The following is a 23,349-nucleotide window of genomic DNA, read 5'->3' on the forward strand; positions in this document are numbered from 1 at the left end:
AATCTTCTATGAAGCTGGCCAAGTGTTTTCTACTCCTGGCACTGAAAAAATAAAAAGAAACATTATGTAACTTCAGTCTACTTCTGTTGTTTTAATAAACTAGCTTAAATTATGATTTAACTGTGGCCTTGGTTACTAAAGAATCCATATTTTTAAATAAACAAGTGTTTTAAAGACTGTAAATATGGGGGAGAAGAGCAGGAAATGGGAATCAAATTCTTTGTTTCGATAAAGGCCAAGTCAAGAAATTTTTTTTTTTTTTTCCAGATCTGGTACCCTGTAAAATCTTATCAACTCAGAACATTGATTATAAATCATCTTCCATGAAATATTCTCCAAACCTACAATGTTATAGTAATCCCACTAAAATTCAGAATAACAAAATTAAAGGAGTTAAGATTTAAGATACAACCAAGAAACCAACCCTTCTACAAAAATGCTGATTGCATGATTGACACTTGTACACAGACAGACAAGCCACGCTGTCTGTGGTCAGAAGAAAACAACTAAAAAATAGAAGTCTACTCTTTCATTATCACAAAGTTAAATAATATCATTCCAAGAATTATCTATAATGAACTTTGGAATTATTTTAAATGGTTTTAGAAAACACATGCAAAAGTTTCTATTTTTATTTCCACTGTAATATAGTTTCAAATATGAATAAAATTCTACACAAGTTTCAATCTCAAGATTTTTATCCTAATTAAATTTACAAAAGTCTTTTAGAAAATGTATATGAAGCACAAAGATTGGTCAATGGTGAAAACTACTCAATAAGATTTAATAAAAATACTGTATTTGGAGAAATCATTCCTATGATCAATTAACAGAATTCCTTCACTTCCTTTTGTGCCCTTCCATCAAAGCACAAACTCTAAGATGTTGCACAGCATCCTGGGGGCAGCAGTAGATTAATTAACTACTTTAATTAACTTATCAATTCCCCTTATCCACTTTATGGCTCCCCTCACTTCCCCCACTACTTCCCCTAAAATCCTAAATATCACCTACAAAAGAAGCTATAGGCACAGTGCAGTCAAGTACCTTGAGGAAGCATGTGGCTGTTCTTTAGCAGCTTGCCAGTACAAATATTAAGAGAGGAAAACTAATAAGACTTACAGAAAAATAGGATATGTGTGGCAGTAAATAAAGAAATAGAACCACCTCTGCATTTATGTAATATGTTTAACCATTTTTCATTAAGACTGTGAAGTAAGGTAACTTCTCGATATTTTCATTTATAAAAGAGAAATTCACCACTAATCCTAGGTTATTAAAAAAATATATAGGAACAATTCCATGATTAAAACTTGAAAAAGGACTTCCCTGGTGGCACAGTGGTTAAGAATCTGCCTGCCAATGCAGGGGACACGCGTTCGATCCGTGGTCCAGAAAGATCCCACGTGTCGCAGAGCAACTAAGCCCCAGAACCACAACTACTGAGCCCACGTGCCACAACTACTGCAGCCCGCATGCCTAGAGCCCGTGCTCTGCAACAGAGAAACCACTGCAATGAGAAGCCCGTGCACCGCAACAAAGAGTAGCCCTCGCTCACCGCCAAGTAGAGAAAGCCTGCACACAGCTACGAAGACCTAACACAGCCAAAAATAAATAAATTTACAAAAAAAAAAAAAACCTTGAAAAAGTTTCTCCTCCCAGTACTGTGCCCTACTAATGAGACAGAGAATAAGACTGAACAAAAAAGGACAATAAATCAAATGTTTTGACTTTCCAAAAAGTCAAAAATCCTAAGGTGTTGTTATCCTAATCAACAAAATTTTTTCTTAATTCTCTCCTTCTACAAAGACTTGAATTAAAACCACAATGCATTAAAAGAAATAAGGAACCTAACTACACAAAAGATAATTTTCTATACAGCCAAAGGAAGCAAAATACTTAGAGTAAATGTCTTAAAATGTGTTATATAAAGAATTAATAATAGGAAAAACATTAAGAAAACCCCCCCTCCAATAAACTATGGACAAAACATGATTGAGCATATACAAGAAATACAAGTAATAAAATTCAGGAATGTTCAATAGTCCTACTAATCAAATAAGCAAAAATTTAAAACTTAAGTACTATTTCTCAATTATTAAGCTAAGAAGTAAAAAGGTTTGTATAAAGGCTTTTTTTTGTTTTGTTTTGTTTTTTTATTTATTTTTGGCTGTGTTGGGTCTTCATTGATGCACGCGGGCTTTCTCTAGTTGCGGCGAGCGGGGGCTACTCTTCATTGCGGTGCGTGGGCTTCTCATTGCGGTGGCTTCTCTTGTTGCGGAGCACGAGCTCTAGGCACGCGGGCTCAGCAGCTGTGGCACGTAGGCTTAGTTGCTCCGTGGCATGTGGGATCTTCCCGGACCAGGGCTCAAACCTGTGTCCCCCGCATTGGCAGGTGGATTCTTAACCACTGCGCCACCAGGGAAGTCCTTTTATAAAGGTTTTAATACACCATGCATGACAAAGTTGGGTGAAACTGGTCCTAACACACGTTGCTGTTGGCATTATAATTCGATACATCCCTTTTGGGGAGCATTTTAAAGTTATAAGAAAAATAAGAGTTCACATTTAAGTAGGAACTTACTAAGTTAACAGGCATTGTTCTAAAGGTTTTCTGAACATGAACCCTCTTTAACTCTCTCAAAAATCCTATCACAGGGCTTTTATCATCATCCCCATTTTATAGATGAGTAAACAAACACAGAGAGATTCAATAGCTTATAAAAAGTCCAACAACTAGAAAGTGACAGAGCCAGAACCTGAGACCCAGCAATTGGACATTAGAGCCCACTCACCTCTAAATACGTATCAAGGATCAAAATATTTCTTTCTTTGAAATTAGCAACCCTGCTTACAGAAATCTGTCCTATAAAAATAATCCAAGGGCTTCCCTGGTGGCGCAGTGGCTGAGAATACGCCTGCCAATGCAGGGGACAAGGGTTCGATCCCTAGTCAGGGAAGAGCCCACATGCCGCAGAGCAACTAAGCTCGTGTGCCACAACTACTGAGCCTGTGCTCTAGAGCCCGTGAGCCACAACTACTGAGCTCGCATGCCGCAACTACTGAAGCCCGCTCGCCTAGAGCCCGTGCTCCACAATGAGAGAAGCCACTGCAATGAGAAGCCCGCACACCGCAATGAAGAGTAGCCCCCGCTCGCCGCAACTAGAGAAAGCCCTAGCGCTGCAACGAAGACCCAACACAGCCAAAAATAAGTAAATAAATAAAATAAATTTTTAAAATAATAATAATAATCCAAAATATGAAAAGGACTTTATCTACAAAAATGCTGCCAGATCATTTTATATGGCATAATAAGCAACAGTAATAATAACATTAAGAGAAGTGGAGGAATAGGGGTGATTACGGGACATTTATGTCAGTCTCCTCAGTGGAAAATAAAGCACCTTTCAAAAAAGTTATGAAGATTAACAACATGGAAATTTTCTTTTACATGTTAAGGAGAGTAGGCTATAAAATTCTATATATATACAATCATTAATAAAATGGAAACAGGGCTTCCCTGGTGGCGCAGTGGTTAGGAATCCGCCTGCCAATGCAGGGGACACGGGTTCGTGCCCCGGTCCGGGAAGATCCCACATGCCGCGGAGCAACTAAGCCCGTGCGCCACAACTACTGAGCCTGCGCTCTAGAGCCCGCGAGCCACAACTAATGAGCCCGCATGCCGCAACTACCGAAGCCCACGCGCCTAGAGCCTGTGCTCCACAACAAGAGAGGCCACCGCAATGAGAAGCCCGCGCACCGCAAGGAAGAGTAGCCCCCGGTCGCCGCAACTAGAGAAAGCCTGCGTGCAGCAACGAAGACCCAACACAGCCAAAAATAAATAAATTAAACAAATAAATTTATTTAAAAACAACAACAACAAAAAACACAAACATAAGACTATGCAAAACTTTGCACTCTCTGTTTACTGAGGACACAACATTGAAAAATCACAGGCACCATGTTCAAGAAGCTCGCGGTCTGATCTATCACCTCCCTCAGCTGTGTCCTGGCTAACCTGTAAAAATCCGAAACCTGACAGCAATTCTCCGTCTCACTATTGCAACATAAGGTCTGTCACAAGTACTTTCTTATTAATTAATTATATCTGAAGTACTGAAGTTCGTGAAAATTTACTTAAAAATAAAGTTAGGGCAGTTTAAGGTTATCTCTATAACAACCCCACTCCCACTCACATGCATTTCAACATGCTTTTTTGGGTACAGTCATGATATACACTCTGAAGTGCACATCACCCACAGTACACTGAAATCTGATAATACTCATAAGAGAACCTTCCCTTGAATGTCACTGTCAAGTGACTTCCTACAAGAAAAAAGCACTAATGCTGTGTTTACTTCCTAAACTATTCCCTTCGAGAACTCAGTTTTGAGGAAAAAACCTCCATCCCCTTCTGCATCCAAGACAGGATCCTTCAGAGCACTTTATTTTCTGAGGAAAGGTTCTTATTCTGGGGGTGATGAACCCCTACAAAGGTTTTATATAAGCTTCAGGGGGTCACTGAACTCTCCCCCTTAAATTATATAAAATGTGTATACCTATATTCATTATGCATTCTTCTGTGGAAAGTGAGGATATATCCAAAGGGATCTGTAACCCAAAAAAAAGATTAAGAGGCACCCAAGATTTAACTGCACCCACACTAGGATGAACTCAGATCAGTTCGGCAGTTTTCCTTTCTTAATCCTCCTGCTTAATTCTTGCCTATTTAATACTAATAAAATTGACAAACATATAAAGTGATTATTACGTCAGATACCATGCTAAGTGCTTTACACACATTAATTTAATTCTTACAACTCAATGAAGTAGGTATTATTATTATCCCACTTAGCAGATGAAGTAACTAAAGCACCAAGAAGTCATTTGCCAAAAGTCACATTGCTGTTCTGTTCAAAAATTGTAAAACTTCTCAAAATGAAATATACCTATTTACTTGTATACACATTTCTCTTAACTAGTGGGTCTTTCTGTTTAACCCTCACCTGAGTCAGACAGAAAATTGATTTTGTTGTCAAAAGACACATCTCTCCTAGGCTGCCAGTTACACAGACAGATCACTCCCATCAAGAAAGATTTGAAAGAGGAACCTGAAAGACATTTTGTCCCAGGATAAAACTTGGTTTGGGATCTTTAAGGTAGGCATCTGATCAGTTAAAAGATTTCTGTTAGGATGTAGAAAATCCTGAAGAACCTACCAAAAAATACTAAAACTAATAAGTGAGTTTAGCAAGATAACAGAATATGACATATATATAAATTATACTTCAGGAATTGAGCCCAATCTCTCTCCCTGACTGCAAAACCCCACTGTAGAGTCCCCCCTAAATAAAATCAGCCTCACTGTCTTTTAAAAAATGTATTTCTATATATAGTAGCAATAATTTATACAAAAATTCAAAAAATTCCATTTATAACAGCATCAAAAAGAATTAAATACTTAGGAATAAATTTAACCAGAAAAACGTACAAGATCTGTACACTGGAAGTTATAAAATATTGCTGAAATTAAAGAAGACCAAAATGAAGAGATTCATGCTACAGGTTCATCATAATGCTTATCAAAATCCCAATAGACTTTTTTGTCGAAAATGGCAAGCTGATGCTAATATTTATATGGAAATGCGTAGGGCCTATAATGGGCAAAATAATTTTGGAAAAGAAGAAGAAAATTGGGGGGAATTATACTACCTGATTTTAAAACTTACAATAAATCTACAGTAACGAAGATAGCATACTACTGGCATAACGAATGGAATACAGACTAGTGGAAAATTAGAGAATCCAGAAATAAACCCACACATTTATGATCAAGTGATTTTCAGCAAAGGTGCCCTGACAACTCAGTAAGGGAAGGACAGTCTTTTCAACAAACTGCCTTGGAACAACTGTACATGCATATGCAAAATAATTAACTTGGACCATACCTCACACCATACACAAAAATTAACTCAACATGTATCATGGACCTTAATGTAAAAACCAAACAGCAGGGACTTCCCTGGTGGCACAGTGGTTAAGAATCCACCTGCCAATGCAGGGGACACTTTGAGCCCTGGTCTGCGAAGATCCCACATGCCACAGAGCAACTAAGCCCATGCGCCACAGCTACTGAGCCTGCGCTCTAGAGCCCACGAGCCACAACTACTGAGCCTGCATGCCACAACTACTGCAGCCCACGTGCCTAGAGCCTGTGCTCCGCAACAAAGAGAAGCCACCGCAATAAGAAGCCCACACACCACAACAAAGAGTAGCCCCCGCTCGCCGCAACTAGAGAAAGCCCGCGCACAGCAACGAAGATCCAATGCAGCCAACAAATAAATAAATAAATAAATTTATTTTTAAAAAACCAAGTTATATATGAGAAAAATCCTAAGTGTTCTTATCACAAGGAAAAAATTTTTCTTTTTTCTTTTTTATCTATACGATATGATGAATGTTCACTAAACTTACTGTAGCAATCATTTCATGATGTACATAAGTCAAATCACTATGCTGTACAGCTTAAAATTATACAGTGCTGTATGTCAATGATATCTCAGTAAAACTGGAAGAGAAAAAAAAACAGTATGGTAAATCACTTTGGGTTCTCATTCTGGTCCCTGTGACACCACAAATGGGGTATCTATACTCCCTCCATACCATCTTCCCAATTGTTATTGAAAAGGTTATTTTTCTAACAAAGATACAATGCTGGGACTTTCCTGGCTGTCCAGTGGTTAAGACTTTGCCTTCCAATGCAGGGGGTGCAGGTTCCATCCCTGGTGGTGGAGTTAAGATCCCACCTGTCTCACAGCCACAAAAGCAAAACATAAAAACAGAAGCAATATTGTAACAAATTCAATAAAGACTTTAAAAAAAGATACAATGCTATTCTTCTGTAGCCATCTTCAATGGCTCCCTGTTGCCTACAGTAAAACTTCAAACTTCCCAATTTACTTTCCCTTATTTACTCACAAAATGGGCTGGAGTTTCTTTCTTTCTTTCGTGAGCATTTTTTCCCCACCTTTACTGAGGTATAATTGACAAATACAATTGTAAGATATAATGACGATTTGATATACATATCCATTGCGAAAGGATTCCTCCCATTTAATTAATACATCCATCACCTCACACATATGTAGTGTGAGAGAGAGAATATTTCCTTTCTACTCTCTTAGCAAATTTTAATTATCTAATACAGGGTTATCAACTATAGAAATCATATTGTACATTGGAACCTCAGACCTTATTCACCTTATAGCTGAAAGTTGGACTGGAGTTTCTGAAACAGCAAAAACCAGAGTCAGACACACCTGGACTTAAATCCTGACTCAATCACTTACCAACTATGTGATCTTCCTGAAATTTAGCTCCTTCATGTGTAAAACTGGAACTAATGATTCTACTGATGTTACTGTTAAGTTTCAAAGGAGATAACTTCTGGTGAGCACGACAAGTGCCAACCCACAACGGCCATGTGCTAATTGTTCCTCACCTTCCCATTCTCTTCAATCAAGTTTGTTTTCATTCTTCAACACTCAACTCAGATGCAGTCTTTTATCGGTTCCCCAGCCTTAAAGTTCTTCCTTTTCTAAGCTTCCCCAGTACTTTGTGCAATCTTCCATTGTAGCATTTGTCGTTTTGCATTATAGTTTGCTCCAAATTGGTAGAAACCGAGGGTAGGGATGTGTCTAATTTTGGTCTCTCCAGTGTACAGTGCACAGTAGATGCTGAGTAACATCTTCTTGGGTGATTAACAGAAAACATATAGACAACGAAACCCTGACTGAAAATAAAACATATGCTTTAAGAACTTACTTTGTCGGGGTTGGGGGCGGGGAGGAAGGATAGATTTTAAGTCACCTATAACTTCAGTAACATTACATAGCAATTTTATCATTTGATTCCTTCCCTCCTTTCATGTGGGTGGGAGAAAGGAAGAAAGCATGAAGTACAGTAGAGAAAGAAAGAATCAAGGGCCCAAGCCTTCCTATGTTATTTCTACCTCTGGAAAACATTTTTTGTTATTGTTGTTGTTTTTTTATTTTTGGCTACATTGGGTCTTCGTTGCTGCGTGCGGGCTTCTCATTGTGGTGGCTTCTCTTTGTTGCAGAGCACAGGCTCTAGGCACGCGGGCTTCAGCAGCTGTGGCACGCAGGCTCAGTAGTTGTGGTGCACGGGTTTCCTTGCTCTGCGGCATGTGGGATCTTCCCGGACCACGGCTTGAACCCATGTCCCCTGCATTGGCAGGTGGATTCTTAACCACTGCGTCACCAGGGAAGTCCTGGAAAATGTTTTTTATATTTAACAGTATTATTAAACACATCCCTTAATTACTATGTTGTAATACAACAGTCCACCAGACGGTCATATTCAATCATAGGTAACATAACATACTCCAAAGTCAAATATGAATTTTGGGGGAATTCCCTGGCGGTCCAGTGGTTAGGACTCTGTGCTTGCACTGCAGGGGGCATGGGTTCCACCCCTGGTTGCAGAATTAAGATCCTGCATGCCCCACGGCACAGCCAACAAAAAAAACAAAAAGTGAATTTTTGTACTAAGCTAAATGTTACTCTGTGGTATTTATCACTGCTCTTCACCAACTATTTCCAGTTCTCCCTCCAGAAGTATGGTAAGATTTCACTTCCCTGCCCCCTTGAAGTTAGATTCTACCACGTGACTTTCTCGGGCCAACAAAATGTAAACGGAACCAACGTGTGTCCCTTCTGTAGTCTCTGAGAGCCAAAGCACAACCTCCCATGTTCTCCTTTTCCGGCCTGGGCAACTGTGGAGAACAGAGATGGTGTCTCCCTCCACCTGGATGTAGGTGTTGTAGAGGAAAGCTCCCAAGCCAGCCCATGACGAACATGCAGCATGAACAAGGAATAAAGCTTGCTGTCTGAAGCCACTAAGAACTGCGGTTGTTTGTTGCCCCACCATACTCTAGGTGTTCTGACACACACATAAAAAAGAGTTTAGTATTTCTCTACATCATCCCCAGCTCCAGCTTTAAGAATGTTCTGCACAAAGCTGGGACTCATGTCTATTAGCACCCTTTTTTGAGTATTAGGATATTTTTTTAAAGGACTAAAAAATGGTCCAAAGGTTAGCAGAAGAGTCAGATATTTTCTATCTATCTATTTATTTATTTATTTTTATTTTTGGCTGTGTCGGGTCTTCATTACTATGTGCAGGCTTTCTCTAGTTGCGGTGCGCGGGGGGCTACTCTTTGTTGCGGTGCGCGGGCTTTTCATCGTGGTGCCTTCTCTTGTTGTGGAGCACAGGCTTCAGTAGTTGTGGTTCACAGGCTCTAGAGCGCAGGCTCAGTAGTTGTAGCGCACGGGCTTAGTTGCTCCATGGCATGTGGGATCTTCCCAGACCAGGGATCGAACCCGTGTCCCCTGCACTGGCAGGCGGATTCTTAACTACAAGCCACCAGGGAAGTCCCAGAGTCAGATATTTTCAATGAAAAGATTTTAAAAACTGAAGTAACTGCACATTAAAAAGGCCAAGGTGTACAGGGGTGGTATATAAATGGCAGCATGCTAATACTCCCTTATTTACCCAAAATAATTACTTCTACTACTTCCCCTCCCTGCAGAGGCTGAAAACCAGGGACTCCGGGTTCGACAAAGCATTACAAGCAGTCACCACCAATCAATTATGAAATCTATCCGCCATCCCAAGTGGTTCAATGTCATTGTTCTCATACACCAGAAAGCCTAGGCCTATGGAGACAGGTTGCTCAACCTGGTGGAGACTGTTGCCCGCTTCTGCAATGTCCATCCCCACCCTTGGTAACAAGGCTCTAAATCTATTCTAGTGGTGGTCACTTTGCAATGTACAGAAATACTGAATCACTATGTTGTAAACCAGGAACTAACATAGTGTTGTAATTCAATTATATTTCAAAAACAAACTCATAGAAAAAGAGATCAGATTTGTGGTTATCAGAGGAAGGGGTGGGGGAGGGGAACTGGACAAAGGTGGTCAGAAGGTACAAACTTCCAGTTATAAACAAGTGGGACTCCCCTGGTGGTCCAGTGGTTAAGAATCCACCTTCCAACGCAGGGGACGCGGGTTCGATCCCTGGTCGGGGAACTAAGATCCCACATGCCACGGGGCAACTAAGCCCATGCGCACGCCGCAACTACTGAATCCACATGCTCTGGAGTCTGCGCACCACAACTAGAGAAGCCCACATGCCGCAGTGAAGACCCAGCGTAGCCAAAAAAAAAAAAAAAAGATAAATAAGTGCTAGGGATGTAATGTACAACATGATTAATATAATTAACACTGCTACATGTTATATATGAAAATTACTAAGAGAGTAAATCCTAAGGGTTCCTATCACAAAAAAAAAATTTTTTTTTCTTTTTCTTTTCCTTTGTATCTGTATGAGATGACGGATGCTCACTAAGCTTATTATCGTGGTAATTATTTCACAATTTATGTAAGTCAAATCGTTATGCTGCACACCTTAAAACTATACAGTGCTGTATGTCAATTAAATCTCAATACAACTGGAAGAGAAATAAACAGATCCATCCTAGGCAGGAACGTACTCAGCTAAAGGACTACATTCCCAGCCTCCTCTTCAGTTACATGTAGCCATATGACACAAGCTGAAGCATATGGTACATCTTAGAAGGATGTTTTAAACAGAAGAATTGTGCCCTTGGTCTACTCTTCCTCCACCCTACTTCATGGAACGTGGATGGAATGACTAGTGCTCTAGTAACTACTGTGGAATCTGAGGGCAAAACCCGCATCCCAGAAATGTCTGAGCTGTGAGATAAAAGGAGCTAAGTCCCTGATGATTTTGCAGCGCAGAGGCACAATACCAGCCCTAGCGCCTCCCTTCAGACTTTGACGTGAGAGAAATAAACACTCCCATTCAAGTCGCTATTATTTAGGGGTTTTCTATCACAAAAAGACAAACCTAATCCAGGCCTAGGAATAGAACCCAAGTATTCTGACAGAGTTCATGACACTTCAAATATATATATACACACATATATATGAAATCTCTGTGTAAGTCAAAAAAGTAAAATCATACTTTTGAAGGCTGATTTTCTTAATTATTTTATCTTTCCATTATACATTATCTAATTATAGTCCAGGGAGTCCCCTGGTGGCCTAGTGGTTAGGATTCCAGGCTTTCACTGCCGCCGCTCAGGTTTGATCCCTGGTCTGCGAACTGAGATCCCACAAGCCACGTGGTGTGGCCAAAAAAAAAAAAAAAAAAAAAAAATTATAGTCGAATCTACACTGTGGCAACTGTATTTTTAAATACCATTTAAATACCCCAATAATAAAAATCCATCTCTACTTCAAAATACCCTAGAGAAATGAGGGCCAGAGGGTAGGGGACAACCTCACCTAACCTATCTCAGTAAAAGAAGTTGGAAAACAATAATGATTTTTATCATTTGCATCTCAAATATTTTTTATTCTTAGAGTGTCTTATTTCACAAAATCATCTGCTTCCATCCTATATTGCTATATAACAAATCACCACCAAATCTAACAGATTAAAACCACCACCGTTTTATTTACTCATAATTTTGCAGCCTGGGCTGGGCTCAGCTGACTGGTTCCTCTGCTAGTCTCAGTGGTGGTCAGTCTGTGGCCGTAATTCCATGAGCAAGTTGATTAGGGGCCAGACTCAGCTGGGATACTAGGATTGTTGGGCATTTCTCTTCCCACGTAGTCTCAGAATCCCCCCCTCTCTGCATGGTCTCTCCACCAAGGTACAACCTAGCTTCTTGCATGGTAACAGTGCTCCAAGAAGGCAAAAGTGGAAGTTCCAGGCCTTCTTAAAACTTAAGCCACAAACTAGCATAATGTCATTTTTGCTGCATTCCAACGAATCACAGGGCTCACCAAGATACATGGGGAGCTGACTATACAATAGCATGAATGCCAGTAGGCATTCACTGGGGGTCACCAATATTACAGACTACCTTCTCCCCACTTATTTACTGAACAGGTTAACACCCTAACGTCTGACCTCTAGCATGCTATAATCTCTCTGGGGCTCAACTGTCTGTAAAATAAGGAGTTAGACTAAATGTTCTCGGAATTCTCATCTAGTTTTAATATTCTATAACTCTCTTAAATACATAAGTCTAACATTAGAAAACCTTGGCCGGGATTTCCATGGTGGCCCAGTGGTTAAGAACCTGCCTTCCAACGCAAGGGATGCGGGCTCAATCCCTGGTCGGGGAACTGAGATCCCACATGCCACAGGGCAACTAAGCCCGTGCGCTCTAGAGCCCGCGCGCCACAACTACTAAGCCCGCGTGCCACAACTACTGAGTCTGTGTGCTGTAACTACTAAACCCGCATGCTACAACTAGAGAGAAGCCTGCATGCCGCAACGAAAGATTCCGCGTGCCGCAACGAAGATCCCGCATGCCACAACTAAGACCCGATGCAGCCAAATAAATATTTTTAAAAATTTAAAAAAAAAAAAATTTGGCCATGCTAATAACCAAATGCTTCAACCCTAGTAGAACAATTCATTGATGAGAGGTTTAAGATAAAGAATATGGTTATTCTTTAATATGTTTCATATTGTTATTTCATATGCAACTGGGTGCTTACCCCAAACACATGTGCATGTCACTAGGATCCCAAAAATCAGGAAATCAAGAAAGTTTTTTTTGCTAGGCTCCACTAGAGGATGACATTAAGAACAAAACCACACAAACTTCACTATGACCATCAACTATGTTGCTTCTAATGTAAATGGGAAACACTGAGACATAAAGATTGAAAGTGATCCAGTATAGGGCTTCCCTGGTGGCGCAGTGGTTAAGAGCCCACCTGCCAATGCAGGGGACATGGGTTCGAGCCCTGGTCCGGGAGGATCCCACACGCTGCGGAGCAACTAAGCCCGTATGCCACAACTACTAAGCCTGCGCTCTAGAGCCCGTGAGCCACAACCACTGAAGCCCACACGCCTAGAGCCCGTGTGCTCCGCAACAAGAGAAGCCACCGCAATGAGAAGCCTGCGCACCACAACGAAGAGTAGCCCCCCACTCGCCACAGGTAGAGAAAGCCTGCACACAGCAACGAAGACCCAATGCAGCCAAAAGTAAATAAATAAAATAAATAAATTTTTTTAAAAAGTGACCCAGTATAAAAAAACATAAAAAATCATTTTAAAACCACCTAATAATACATCTCATTTAGGGAGACCTACTAAGAAAACCGTGGTCAGCAGAGGTGTAATATAAAAAGACCACTATGACAACATACACAAGTTTGGGTAATAAAAAAAAACTTTAATGATTTTGTAATAACATTACTACACATACAGCTTCTAGGGAACTCTCTTGGTTGTTTTTCATGTGTTATTCATAATAAGAAACATTCTATAGAGACTTCTGCTGACTTAGCTTTTTTATCTTTCTCTCTGTATTAGGGACAGCTGTGCAGAAAGGAGATCTTTATGCCCTCACCCCCCACCGTAAGTACTACATTATTCTATACCGTGGTGTTTCTGGAGTGAGTTGGGCACCTCATCACATGTCAGCCAATAACATTCTATAATGTCAGAATAAGACGTGAAGATAACTGACAACAGTAGCAGTAATAGTAATAGCAAATTCTCATCATACCGCCTCGTAATAGCATTTAGTTTGTGCCAGACATGGTCTAAATTCTACACATATATAAATTCACAACAACCTCAACTAGATGTGCTAGTGTGACCACTCTGCAGATGAGGCAACCAAGGCACAAAAAGTTAAGTCACCTCCCAAGGTCAAATGTAGTTAGTTAAGTAGTAGAACCCAGATTTGAATTCAGGTAATCGTGGCTCCGGAATCAGTGATGTCCCTAGAACTTAAGTTTTCTCATTTGTAAAACAAGATTATGGCTTTAAATTTATTGGCTTTTTAAAAGTTGCATAGATCTACATATGAAAGTACACGTACATTTATTAGGTGTCCTTCCAAATCATTTTCTATGACAAAATATATACATAGTTTGGATCTGTATGTTTTTTACAAAACAGAGTTAGTACTAAACTCACTGCTTTGTAACTCTCAGAAATTTTTTCCTCAAGTCAACAAATGTATCACAGATATTCTCCCACTTCGGTACCCACAGGTCTACCTCTCTGTACGTGGTATATGATCCTGCAATCCCACTCCTAGGCATATATCCGGAGAAAAGTCTAATTTGAAAAGATACATGCACCCCAATGCTCACAGCAGCACTATTTACAATAGCCAAAACACTGAAGTAACCGAAATGTCTATCAACAAATGAGTGGATAAAGAAGATGTGGTATATATACACAATGAATACTACTCAGCCATAAAAAGAGAACGAAATAATGCCATTTGCAGCAACATGGATGGACCCAGAGATGATCATACTGAGTGAAGTAAGCCAGACAGAGAAAGACAAATATATCACTTACATATAGAATCTAAAAAAATAATACAAATGAATTTATTTACAAAACAAGTTAACACAACATTGTAAATTAACTATACTTCAATTTAAAATAGACTCACAGACAAAGAAAACAAATTTATGGTTACCAAAGGGGATAGCAGGGGTGTGGGGGAGTGGATGATAAATTAGGGGTTTGGGATTAACATGTACACACTACCATGTATAAAACAGATAAACAACAAGGACCTACTGTATAGCACAGGGAACTCTACTCAGTATCTTATAATAACCTATAATGAAAAAGAATCTGAAAAAGAATACATACACACACACACATAACTGAATCACTTTGCTGTAGACCTGAAAGTATTTCTAAATTAACTATACCTCAATTTAGGACTGGTGGCACAGTGGTTAAGAATCCACCTGCCAATGCAGGGGACACGGGTTCGAGCCCTGGTCTGGGAAGATCCCACATGCCACGGAGCAACTAAGCCTGTGCACCGCAACTACTGAGCCTGCGCTCTAAAGCCAGCAAGCTACGACTACTGAGCCCGCGTGCCACAACTACTGCAGCCCTCGCGCCTAGAGCCCGCTCACCGCAACAAGAGAAGTCACTGCAATGAGAAGCCCGGGCACCGCAACCAAGAGTGGCCCCCGCTCGCCACAACTAGAGAAAGCCCGTGCACAGCAACAAAGACCCAACGCAACTAAAAACAAATTAATTAATTAATTATTTTAAAAAATAAAGCTATAAAAGACAGGCTGAAAAAAAAAAAACTATACCTCAACTTAGAAGAAAAACTGGGGCTTCCCTGGTGGTGCAGTGGTTGAGAATCCGCCTGCCAATGCAGGGGACACGGGTTCGAGCCCTGGTCTGGGGAAGATCCCACATGCCGCGGAACAACTGGGCCCGTGAGCCACAACTACTGAGCCTGCACGTCTGGAGCCTATGCTCCACAACAAGAGAGGCCGCGATAGTGAGAGGCCCGCACACTGCGATGAAGAGTGGCCCCCACTTGCCGCAACTAGAGAAAGCCCTCGCACAGAAACGAAGACCCAACACAGCCAAAAATAAATAAATTAATTAATTAATAAATAAATAAAAAGTGCATTTAAAAAAAAAAGAAAAACTGTTAAAAAAAAAACAACAAAACTACATGGTAGTCCACTGATGGGTATTTTGTTCTTGCCAGTTTTTCTCTACTAGTTTTCTACCTTTCTCTGTTGCCATGAGCATGTTTCTCATCTTTACGGGCTTTCTTGACCCTTTTTCCCCCATCTCCTAAGGGTAAGTAAGCATCCTAATCCTTCTACTACTTTCCACACATTCTCCATATTGTCAGTGATTTCAAGTAAATCACATTTATCCTAATCTAGCTCCTAAACTCTTCTCCCAAACCCCCAAACACTCCCAGACATTTCTATCTTGTAGACAGCTATGCCAGAAACTCAAAATTTTTCCTCTGCATTGACTGAAATCTCTCTTCCCTTCCATTCACACTACCAACAATCTACCCTCTGCCGTGATCACCTCACACCAGGACTATGCAACATCCTGTATCTCTGCCTCCATGTAACTCCTCTCTTCATATCATGACCAGGATAGTTTTCCTAAAACAGTCATCATCAAATCATCCAGTATCAGAGTACCTACATTCAACTGTATAAGATGGACACAGAACACAAAATAATATAATAGCATTCTTGTCCTCAGAAGACTGCAAATATCTTCTTATAAAACTTTAATTTAAAAAATAAAGTAACCTAGGCATAAAGCAGAGGCTGAAGACGTGTAGTCCACTCGTGGTCCACAGATTAAACCTAGCCCACAAGGTGTAGTTCCAAATTGTGTTTTAGTTATTAATTAATAGAAAATACTTAAAAATCACGAGCTTTCACATTCAAATCCAAGTTTTGAGCCTTTGTTGAAAAACCAGAGTATCTGGAAATGTCTCACAGTCTCACTTGGCAGCCATCAGCCAGAATTATCTATCAGTTTCTCCTAAGCAAGGTATAAAGACTCCTGGGACTCTTCAGGCTGTTTTGACTCACCATTTTCTCCCCAACCCAAGGCCTTAAAAATGTCAGCTGTCATTCAGGAGCTTACAAGCTGCATGCAACTCATTTACATTACCTACTTGGTCACTGTGAACAGTTTATAACCCGTGGACTCTCGGTCAGCCTGGTGTTCAATGGCCATCACAGGGCGGCCCCAACCCCTGCCTTAAACCTCTGTGCTGGTCACCCCCCCCCCCCACCAAGAAAACATCTTTTCCACTTCCCTCAATAACTGTATTTACTCTGCTACCCCAAACACCTTCTCACTTTCTTCTCACTCGATCTGGCTAAATCCTGTCGACCCTTCAAGGTATAATTCATGTACTGCTTCCTCCAAATCTCTGGGGACCCTTCTTGGCCACAGTGAACCTTCTTCCAGAGCGGAGTGTCCATCCCAGCATATATTTAACACTTTTATGCTCTCTGAATAACAGTGCCAAATGAAAGATCTAAAAAGTTACAGGAAAGTATTTCTCAGACTTAAACAGTTGCAGCGTTTGTGCATCATACATACTTACTGTCATCACAAAATTAATAGCAGCAGCAAAGTCAAACAATCTTCCTGTCTTTTACAGGAGGCTTTTTCTAGAGAAAGTGCAAAAAGAGCTGTGTCATTCCTGCTTCTCTTGTGTTCTTAAGTCCTTCAATTCTGCAAACAGACTGACACTTCCAACTACAAATTCAAGATTCATCTTTGTACTAGATTTTCACACTAACCACAGGCATACACTTATGGGGAGGGGAGGGGAGGGCAGGGGATTTTCCCTATTTCACTCCATAACTTTTGAACTTATACCGCCAAGCAGTTCTGAAAATAGCCACTGTAGCACAAACATGATAAAGTGTTAAAGGAGGAAGGGATTAATCATCTTGTTGAAATTAAACGATGCGCCAAAACAATTAAAAAAAAAAAAAAGGACACGATCGAACCTGTGTCCCCTGCATTGGCAGGTGTATTCTTAACCACTGTGCCACCAGGGAAGTCCCTTATCAGTTAATTCTACCATGACAGATTTGTAGTCACTGCGGGGTGACAAGACACACTGCTCTAACTCTCCCCTTCTCCCCCACCTTTCTGCAAAACTGCATGTTATTCCCCAGGCCACAGTCATATTTCCTCTGGGCAGGTAGTGATTGTATTGTAACCTTGTATTCTTAAGGCACTTAAGGCACTTATGGTTATGACTGAGGGGCTTCCATGAAACTTCAGTGATCTTCCAAAGTGTAAATAGTCAGTTTTTAGTTATGGAGAGTTTTAAATACTCTCTCTCTGCTCTCACCTGGTGGGGAGGTGTGTGAAACCCTTGATAGGATTTGATATAGTTTTTAATCTCTGAGACATCTGGACTGAACATACTTTTTATTTTATTCTTTGTTTTTGTTTTTTTATGGCCGTGCCCCACAGCATATGAGATCTAAGTTCTCTGACCAGGGATCAAACCCACGCCCCCTGCATTGGAAGCATGGAGTCTTAACCACTGGACCGCTAGGGAAGTCCCTGAACATAATTTTTAGCTGATACTGAATAAACTTTCCAATAAGTGTGTGTGTGTTAATTAATTAAAAAAAGAATTAACTGGTAATAGGAAAATGTACTAAACCCCTATTTTCAAAATGAGAAAATAAACTGTTGTGATAGTTAAATTTACATGGAGGGCTTCCCTGGTGGTGCAGTGGTTGAGAGTCTGCCTGCCAATGCGGGGGACATGGGTTTGGGCCCTGGTCTGGGAGGATCCCACATGCTGCGGAGCAACTAGGCCCGTGAGCCACAACTGCTGAGCCTGCGCGTCTGGAGCCTGTGCTCCGCAACAAGAGAGGCCTCGACGGTGAGAGGCCCGCGCACCGCGATGAGGAGTGGCCCCTGCTCGCCGCGGCTGGCGAAAGCCTTCGCACAGAAACGAGGACCCAACACAGCCAAAAATAAATAAATAAATAAAATTTAAAAAAAAAAAAAGAATAAAGATGTTAATCTGAGATCACAAAACGATCTTTAAAAAAAAAAAATTTACATGGAAATCCATGTTTATCAGATAGTTTACATATTAATAACCATATTATACCAAATATAATTTGTATTTTACACTAAAAATATCATATTCTCAAAGACTAGAGAGTCCATGGAAAAGACCAACAACAGGACAAAAGCAAACTACAATGAGGCCACCTGACAGATAAGAGAGGCTGCCATTCCAGGACCAGCTTTTCAGGTAAATTAAAACATTTCAGTGCCCATTAAATGCTAGAGACCAGTAACTACTGAAAATTTCCCTGTATCTAATTTCTTGAAAAATAAGAAGAATATAATAAAAATTACAAATTTGCATCATCTCAAAAAGCACAAATAATAGTGATGTCTCAACTATAAACTTGTTTTATGAAACTGCGTGTATTATAATGCAATACAGTTTTTTTGTTTGTTTCACTGATTTCAAGTTGACAGTTATGGAAATGAGAGGTTTGGGGGGTGGGGGTGGGGGGGAATGCTTACAAACACAGAACATCAATAGTCCCCTGCAGCAGAGCCATTTTTTGCTGGTCCCTTGTATGACATCACTGGTTGTACCTAATTTTTTCTACAGTAATGCTCAAGGTGACTTTCTTTTCTTTTTTTTTTAATAAGCTTATTTATTTATTTAGGCTGCACTGAATCTTCGTTGCTGCGCGTGGGCTTTCTCTAGTTGCTGCGAGCGGGCTTCTCATTGCGGTGGCTTCTCTTGTTGCGGAGCACGGGCTCTAGGCATGCAGGCTCAGTAGTTGTGGCGCACGGGCTTAGCTGCTCTGCGGCATGTGGGATCTTCCCGGACCAGGGCTCGAACCCGTGTCCCTTGCATTGGCAGGCAGATTCTTAACCACTGCGCCAACTCAGAAAAATCCCTCAAGTTGACTTTCTAATAACAGTAATTGACCTCTGAAAAGAAAGTGGTTCAGGGTATCAAGAGTTGATTCAGAGAGAGTCAAGGGTAGCGCCCCAGAGACCCTATCCCCACCACCTGCCGCTTCTGTGCCATCCCCACACCACCCAGCCTGGACATAAACTTTGTTCACGTGGTAAGAAATATGGCAGAATCTCCGCTTGGCTTCCCAACTTAGTAATGTGGGTGTATATTCTAAGGAAGAAAAGATAAAATCAAAGTTTCAGGAAGGGTTTCCTTCACCTGAATAGAAAAATAACTCCAGCCTCTGGTACGTGTGTGCCTGCCCTGCAGCGGGAGCTTCTGCACCAATGGGAAGACTTGCACCTCTGATAAAGACTAAGTAATAGGCAGTCCTTACTGTGCAAGAGAACTTTTAGACGTGCCAATTTCACTGTTCCACTTGATATTTCCCTATTTACATACCTACGCTTCAAACTCTGCCTCTAAGATTGAGACCTTCAGTGCAAAATTCTTGATTTTAGGTTGTAAATATAATTTTAAAGTAATAATAGTTAATGTAAAACCAATAACCACATATGCTTTTCACATGTGATAAAACACAAAAATTATCTAACACTATAAAACAAGAAAATGCTTAATTTTTACCTAATTACTAAAAATTCAAACATTTAAACTCAAAGAATGTGTAGTTACTAGTCCATAGTTATCTTTTTTTTTTTAATCCGAAAACAAATACACCATCTACTTTTAAAAAATAGTGTCATAAGGCATCTGCTCTAGGGTAAAGCAACCCACTTACTGACCATCTAAATAAGACAATTTAAACACCTTTATCTCCACTGCATTCCACAAAGATATTAATTTTCATTTCTGAGGTATCTGCAATTCCACATAATTTTAACACTTACAAACCTAATTTACATTTATTACACATCAGTTTCACTTTCAGGGTCTGCACTACCCAGCTAACTATAGGGTCTTTTCTGCATGTATCTTAATACAGTGCAGAGATACACAATTGAAAACCCCTCTCTTTGCTTTCCATTTCAGATATTAGTTTCCATTTACATGTTTCTAAAACGACTGGAGATTCCATTTCCTTCAAAAGACACACCTAGTTTTAAAGAATTCACTAACAAGTTTGGAACGATCAAAGTTACCACTAGACTTAATTACCTATAAGGAATGCTGTACCAGTTTTCAAATCTAAAAAACTCTTATGACTTAGAACTGTTCCAAACATTTTCCAAAGTGTTGAGGTTTTTTTTACTGTTATATTAGTGTCATTCTATAGAAAGGTTTTAACTTCTCAAAGGGCTACCTTTTTCCCACTCATAAGAGGTAAAAATTAAAATAATAAAGTGACAATACCCTAAACCAACCTTTCTTCTGATGCACCCAGGAGTTGCACTAATACAAATGAGCTCACTGCAATCTCAGGGGAAGTGTGCACACTCACACAAACACACACTTGGATGTGTAGGGGTGAGGAGCACAACATAGGTAGGTCTACTCTTTCTAAAGTAAGAATTTAAAAGCAAATCTAACACGTTATAATCCCAAATTAATGTTCAGAAAGAAACCAAGAAATAGTGAAAATGGGAAGCAATCAAGTTAAAACCCTACTATGGCTTCGTATGCGTTCCTTTAAAAGATACCAAAAAAGTGGCAAAGAAGTTTAAAATTACTTAAAACTGCACCTTCCTTCTCGAAATTTCAGTTAATACAGGAGTAACAATGGCATTTTATACCAGACATTACAACGCAAGTGGTATAATAAACCCCAACTTTGTATCACAAAGAAACTAATGTAATAATGTATACATCCTGTACTTGTTTCCCTCACGATTTGTCATAGCTAGGTAAGAGCTGGCAATAAAATATGGAGGGCAAGTCGAAGGCCCTGAATCATGTTCATAGTAAAAGAATAGCAAAGCGAAAAAGAGCACGTCCAGTGCAGAGCTTCACGGGTTTCCCACAACCCTGTTCTCTGCCTTGCGTTAACGCTATTTTTACTACGTATCACCAAACGTAACAATGCTATTACTAAACGAATGCACCCCATCAAAAGAAGAAAAAACAACAACAAGAAAAAAAACAGACTATCCGTAAGTATGCTGCTTTCCTCGGCGTCCCGGTGCACCCTTCCACTACCCCCAGTTCCCTGAGACGACCATATAATGAAATGAGTAAGCAATACACGCCTTCCTACAACTCCGAAAGACGGCCACAGACCTTCCACAGCAGCAGCCTCAAGAGCCACGAGCGCTCAGCGACTCACCGGCACTGAAGCGAGCTTCTGGATCCACAGGCAAAGTTGTCCTATAACCATTTTGTAGAAAGACATTTCTAACCAGCGAATGGCCGGAGGCGCACAGCCCTAGTGCCTGCTCAAAAGCACACGAGAGCGACTCCTGCCCCAGTAACAGCCGCGAGTGGCTACTCCGATAGAAGTTCGGCCACATTTACATCCGTCTGGACCCGAACGAACGTGCTCCTCGCGATCGGCCTGCGGTGGCAGCGACGTTTCCAAAACTTGCTGCACGCCGTCCCCTACGCGGAGCGACCGCACAGACTAGTGCTCTCGGCGCTGGGCAGTGCGGGGCCCGGCTGGGGGAGGGGAGGGGAAGCGGTCGGAGCACTTCCTAATATATCATTAAAGCACGAAAGCAGAGGTTTGGGAGCGAGAAAAGTTAAAGGAGCGACCGGCTGACAAAGGAAAGCAGCTCCGGCTGCGTCCGTTTCCTGCTCCCCCGCCCAACCGGGCCGGGGGACCACCTGGCCGCGGCGTTTTGACAGCTCAGCGAGCGTCCCGGAGCCGAGCGCCTGGGAGCCGAGCGGGAGCCCGTCCGGCGACTACCCAGCTGTGCTCCGGGCTCGTTTGCTAAACGACCCGGCGAGGCCCAGGGGCATCGACGAGAAATTTCTCCAGAGAAGCCCCGGAACACACGGCGCCGGGGCCAAACTAAAAAGTAAAGTGTGGCGGCGGCGCGAGCCGTCGGACCCGGGCCGGCGGAGGGAAGTGCGGGCGGCCGCGGGAGGCCGGGCGCCGGCGCGGGGCGCGGGGCGGGCGCCCCGGGCCGGAGCCGCGCGGCCCGCGCGGGCCCCACCCCCACCCCGCGGGGGCGGCCGGGGGCGCGCGGGGGCGGCGGGGCCGGGCGCGCCGGTGACAGCTCCGGGCCGGCGCCGCGGCTGGCTCCCGGCCTGGCTCCCTCACACTCAACTTACTTCTTTCTGGCTCTCTGGAAAGGGGAAGCGCCATCTTTGCGAGGCCGGCCCCGAGGTCTTTTGTCTGCGGCTGCGGGGCTCGGGGCCGGGGCTCCGGGCTCCTCGGGGGGGGGTGGCGGCGGCTGCGGCTGCTCCGCGCTCTTGTCCTCCTCCGACGACATCCTAGTCACCAGGAAAGACACATGGATCCCGGTCCTCCTCCTGGGGGGCTCCTCCCGCCGCCGCCGCCGCCGCCGCGGCCGCCGCCGCCGCTGCTGCTCGGGTTCCTCCTCCCCGGCTCAGCCTCTCGCATTTCCCGCAGCCCCGGGAGCAGCAGCAGGTACCGGGAGAGGCGGCAACATGGAGCGAGCAGGACACGCACTCACACACATACGCGCGAGCGCGCGCACCTCGGCGCGCAGGGGCCGGGCGGGGGGCGGCGGGCGGGGCGGGCGGCCGGGAGGGAGGGGCCGGACCGGGGCGGGGAGGTGCGGGCGGGCGGGCTTCGGGCGGTGCGGGTGTGGGTGCGGGCGCGGGTGCGGGGCGGGGGCAGGGGCGGGGCGGGCGGCGCCGGGCGGGGCGGGGCGGGGCTACTGAGGGGGCACGAAGGGCGCCGGCCCCGGGGGTCTACGCCCGCGCCCCTCCCCCAGGCCGCCCGCGGCGAGGAGGAGAAAGGGGCCGCGGCGCGGGGAGCGGCGGGGCGGCGGGACGGCGGCGGGCGGGCGGGGGTCGCGCCCCCCGCCGGTTGCCCCTCCCCCGCGCGGGCCGCGTCAGGCCGGGC

At 42.8% G+C, this 23,349-nt stretch overlaps 1 protein-coding gene across 17 annotated transcripts in view; it reads right to left on the minus strand.

Annotated features, from left to right (window-relative positions):
• KMT2C (lysine methyltransferase 2C) overlaps positions 1 to 22,928 on the minus strand; it is a 275,662-nt gene extending 252,734 nt beyond the window's left edge. For 15 of the 17 annotated variants that reach the window (XR_011074736.1, XM_068549742.1, XM_068549731.1 and 12 more), the window contains exon 1: positions 22,590 to 22,928. Coding sequence is in view for 14 of the 17 variants with exons in the window: in XM_068549742.1 (XP_068405843.1) it covers positions 22,590 to 22,750 (161 nt within the window). In the remaining 3 variants the exon portion in view is untranslated. Of the gene's footprint in view, positions 1 to 17,003; positions 17,071 to 21,642; positions 21,669 to 22,589 lie in introns of those variants that run through there. The other 2 variants (XM_068549738.1, XM_068549739.1) reach the window with 2 other exon arrangements.
• Positions 22,929 to 23,349: the final 421 nt, after the last annotated feature.

Source organism: Eschrichtius robustus, chromosome 8 (genome assembly GCF_028021215.1).
Source record: "Eschrichtius robustus isolate mEscRob2 chromosome 8, mEscRob2.pri, whole genome shotgun sequence".
Classification (NCBI taxonomy): Eukaryota; Metazoa; Chordata; class Mammalia; order Artiodactyla; family Eschrichtiidae; genus Eschrichtius; species Eschrichtius robustus.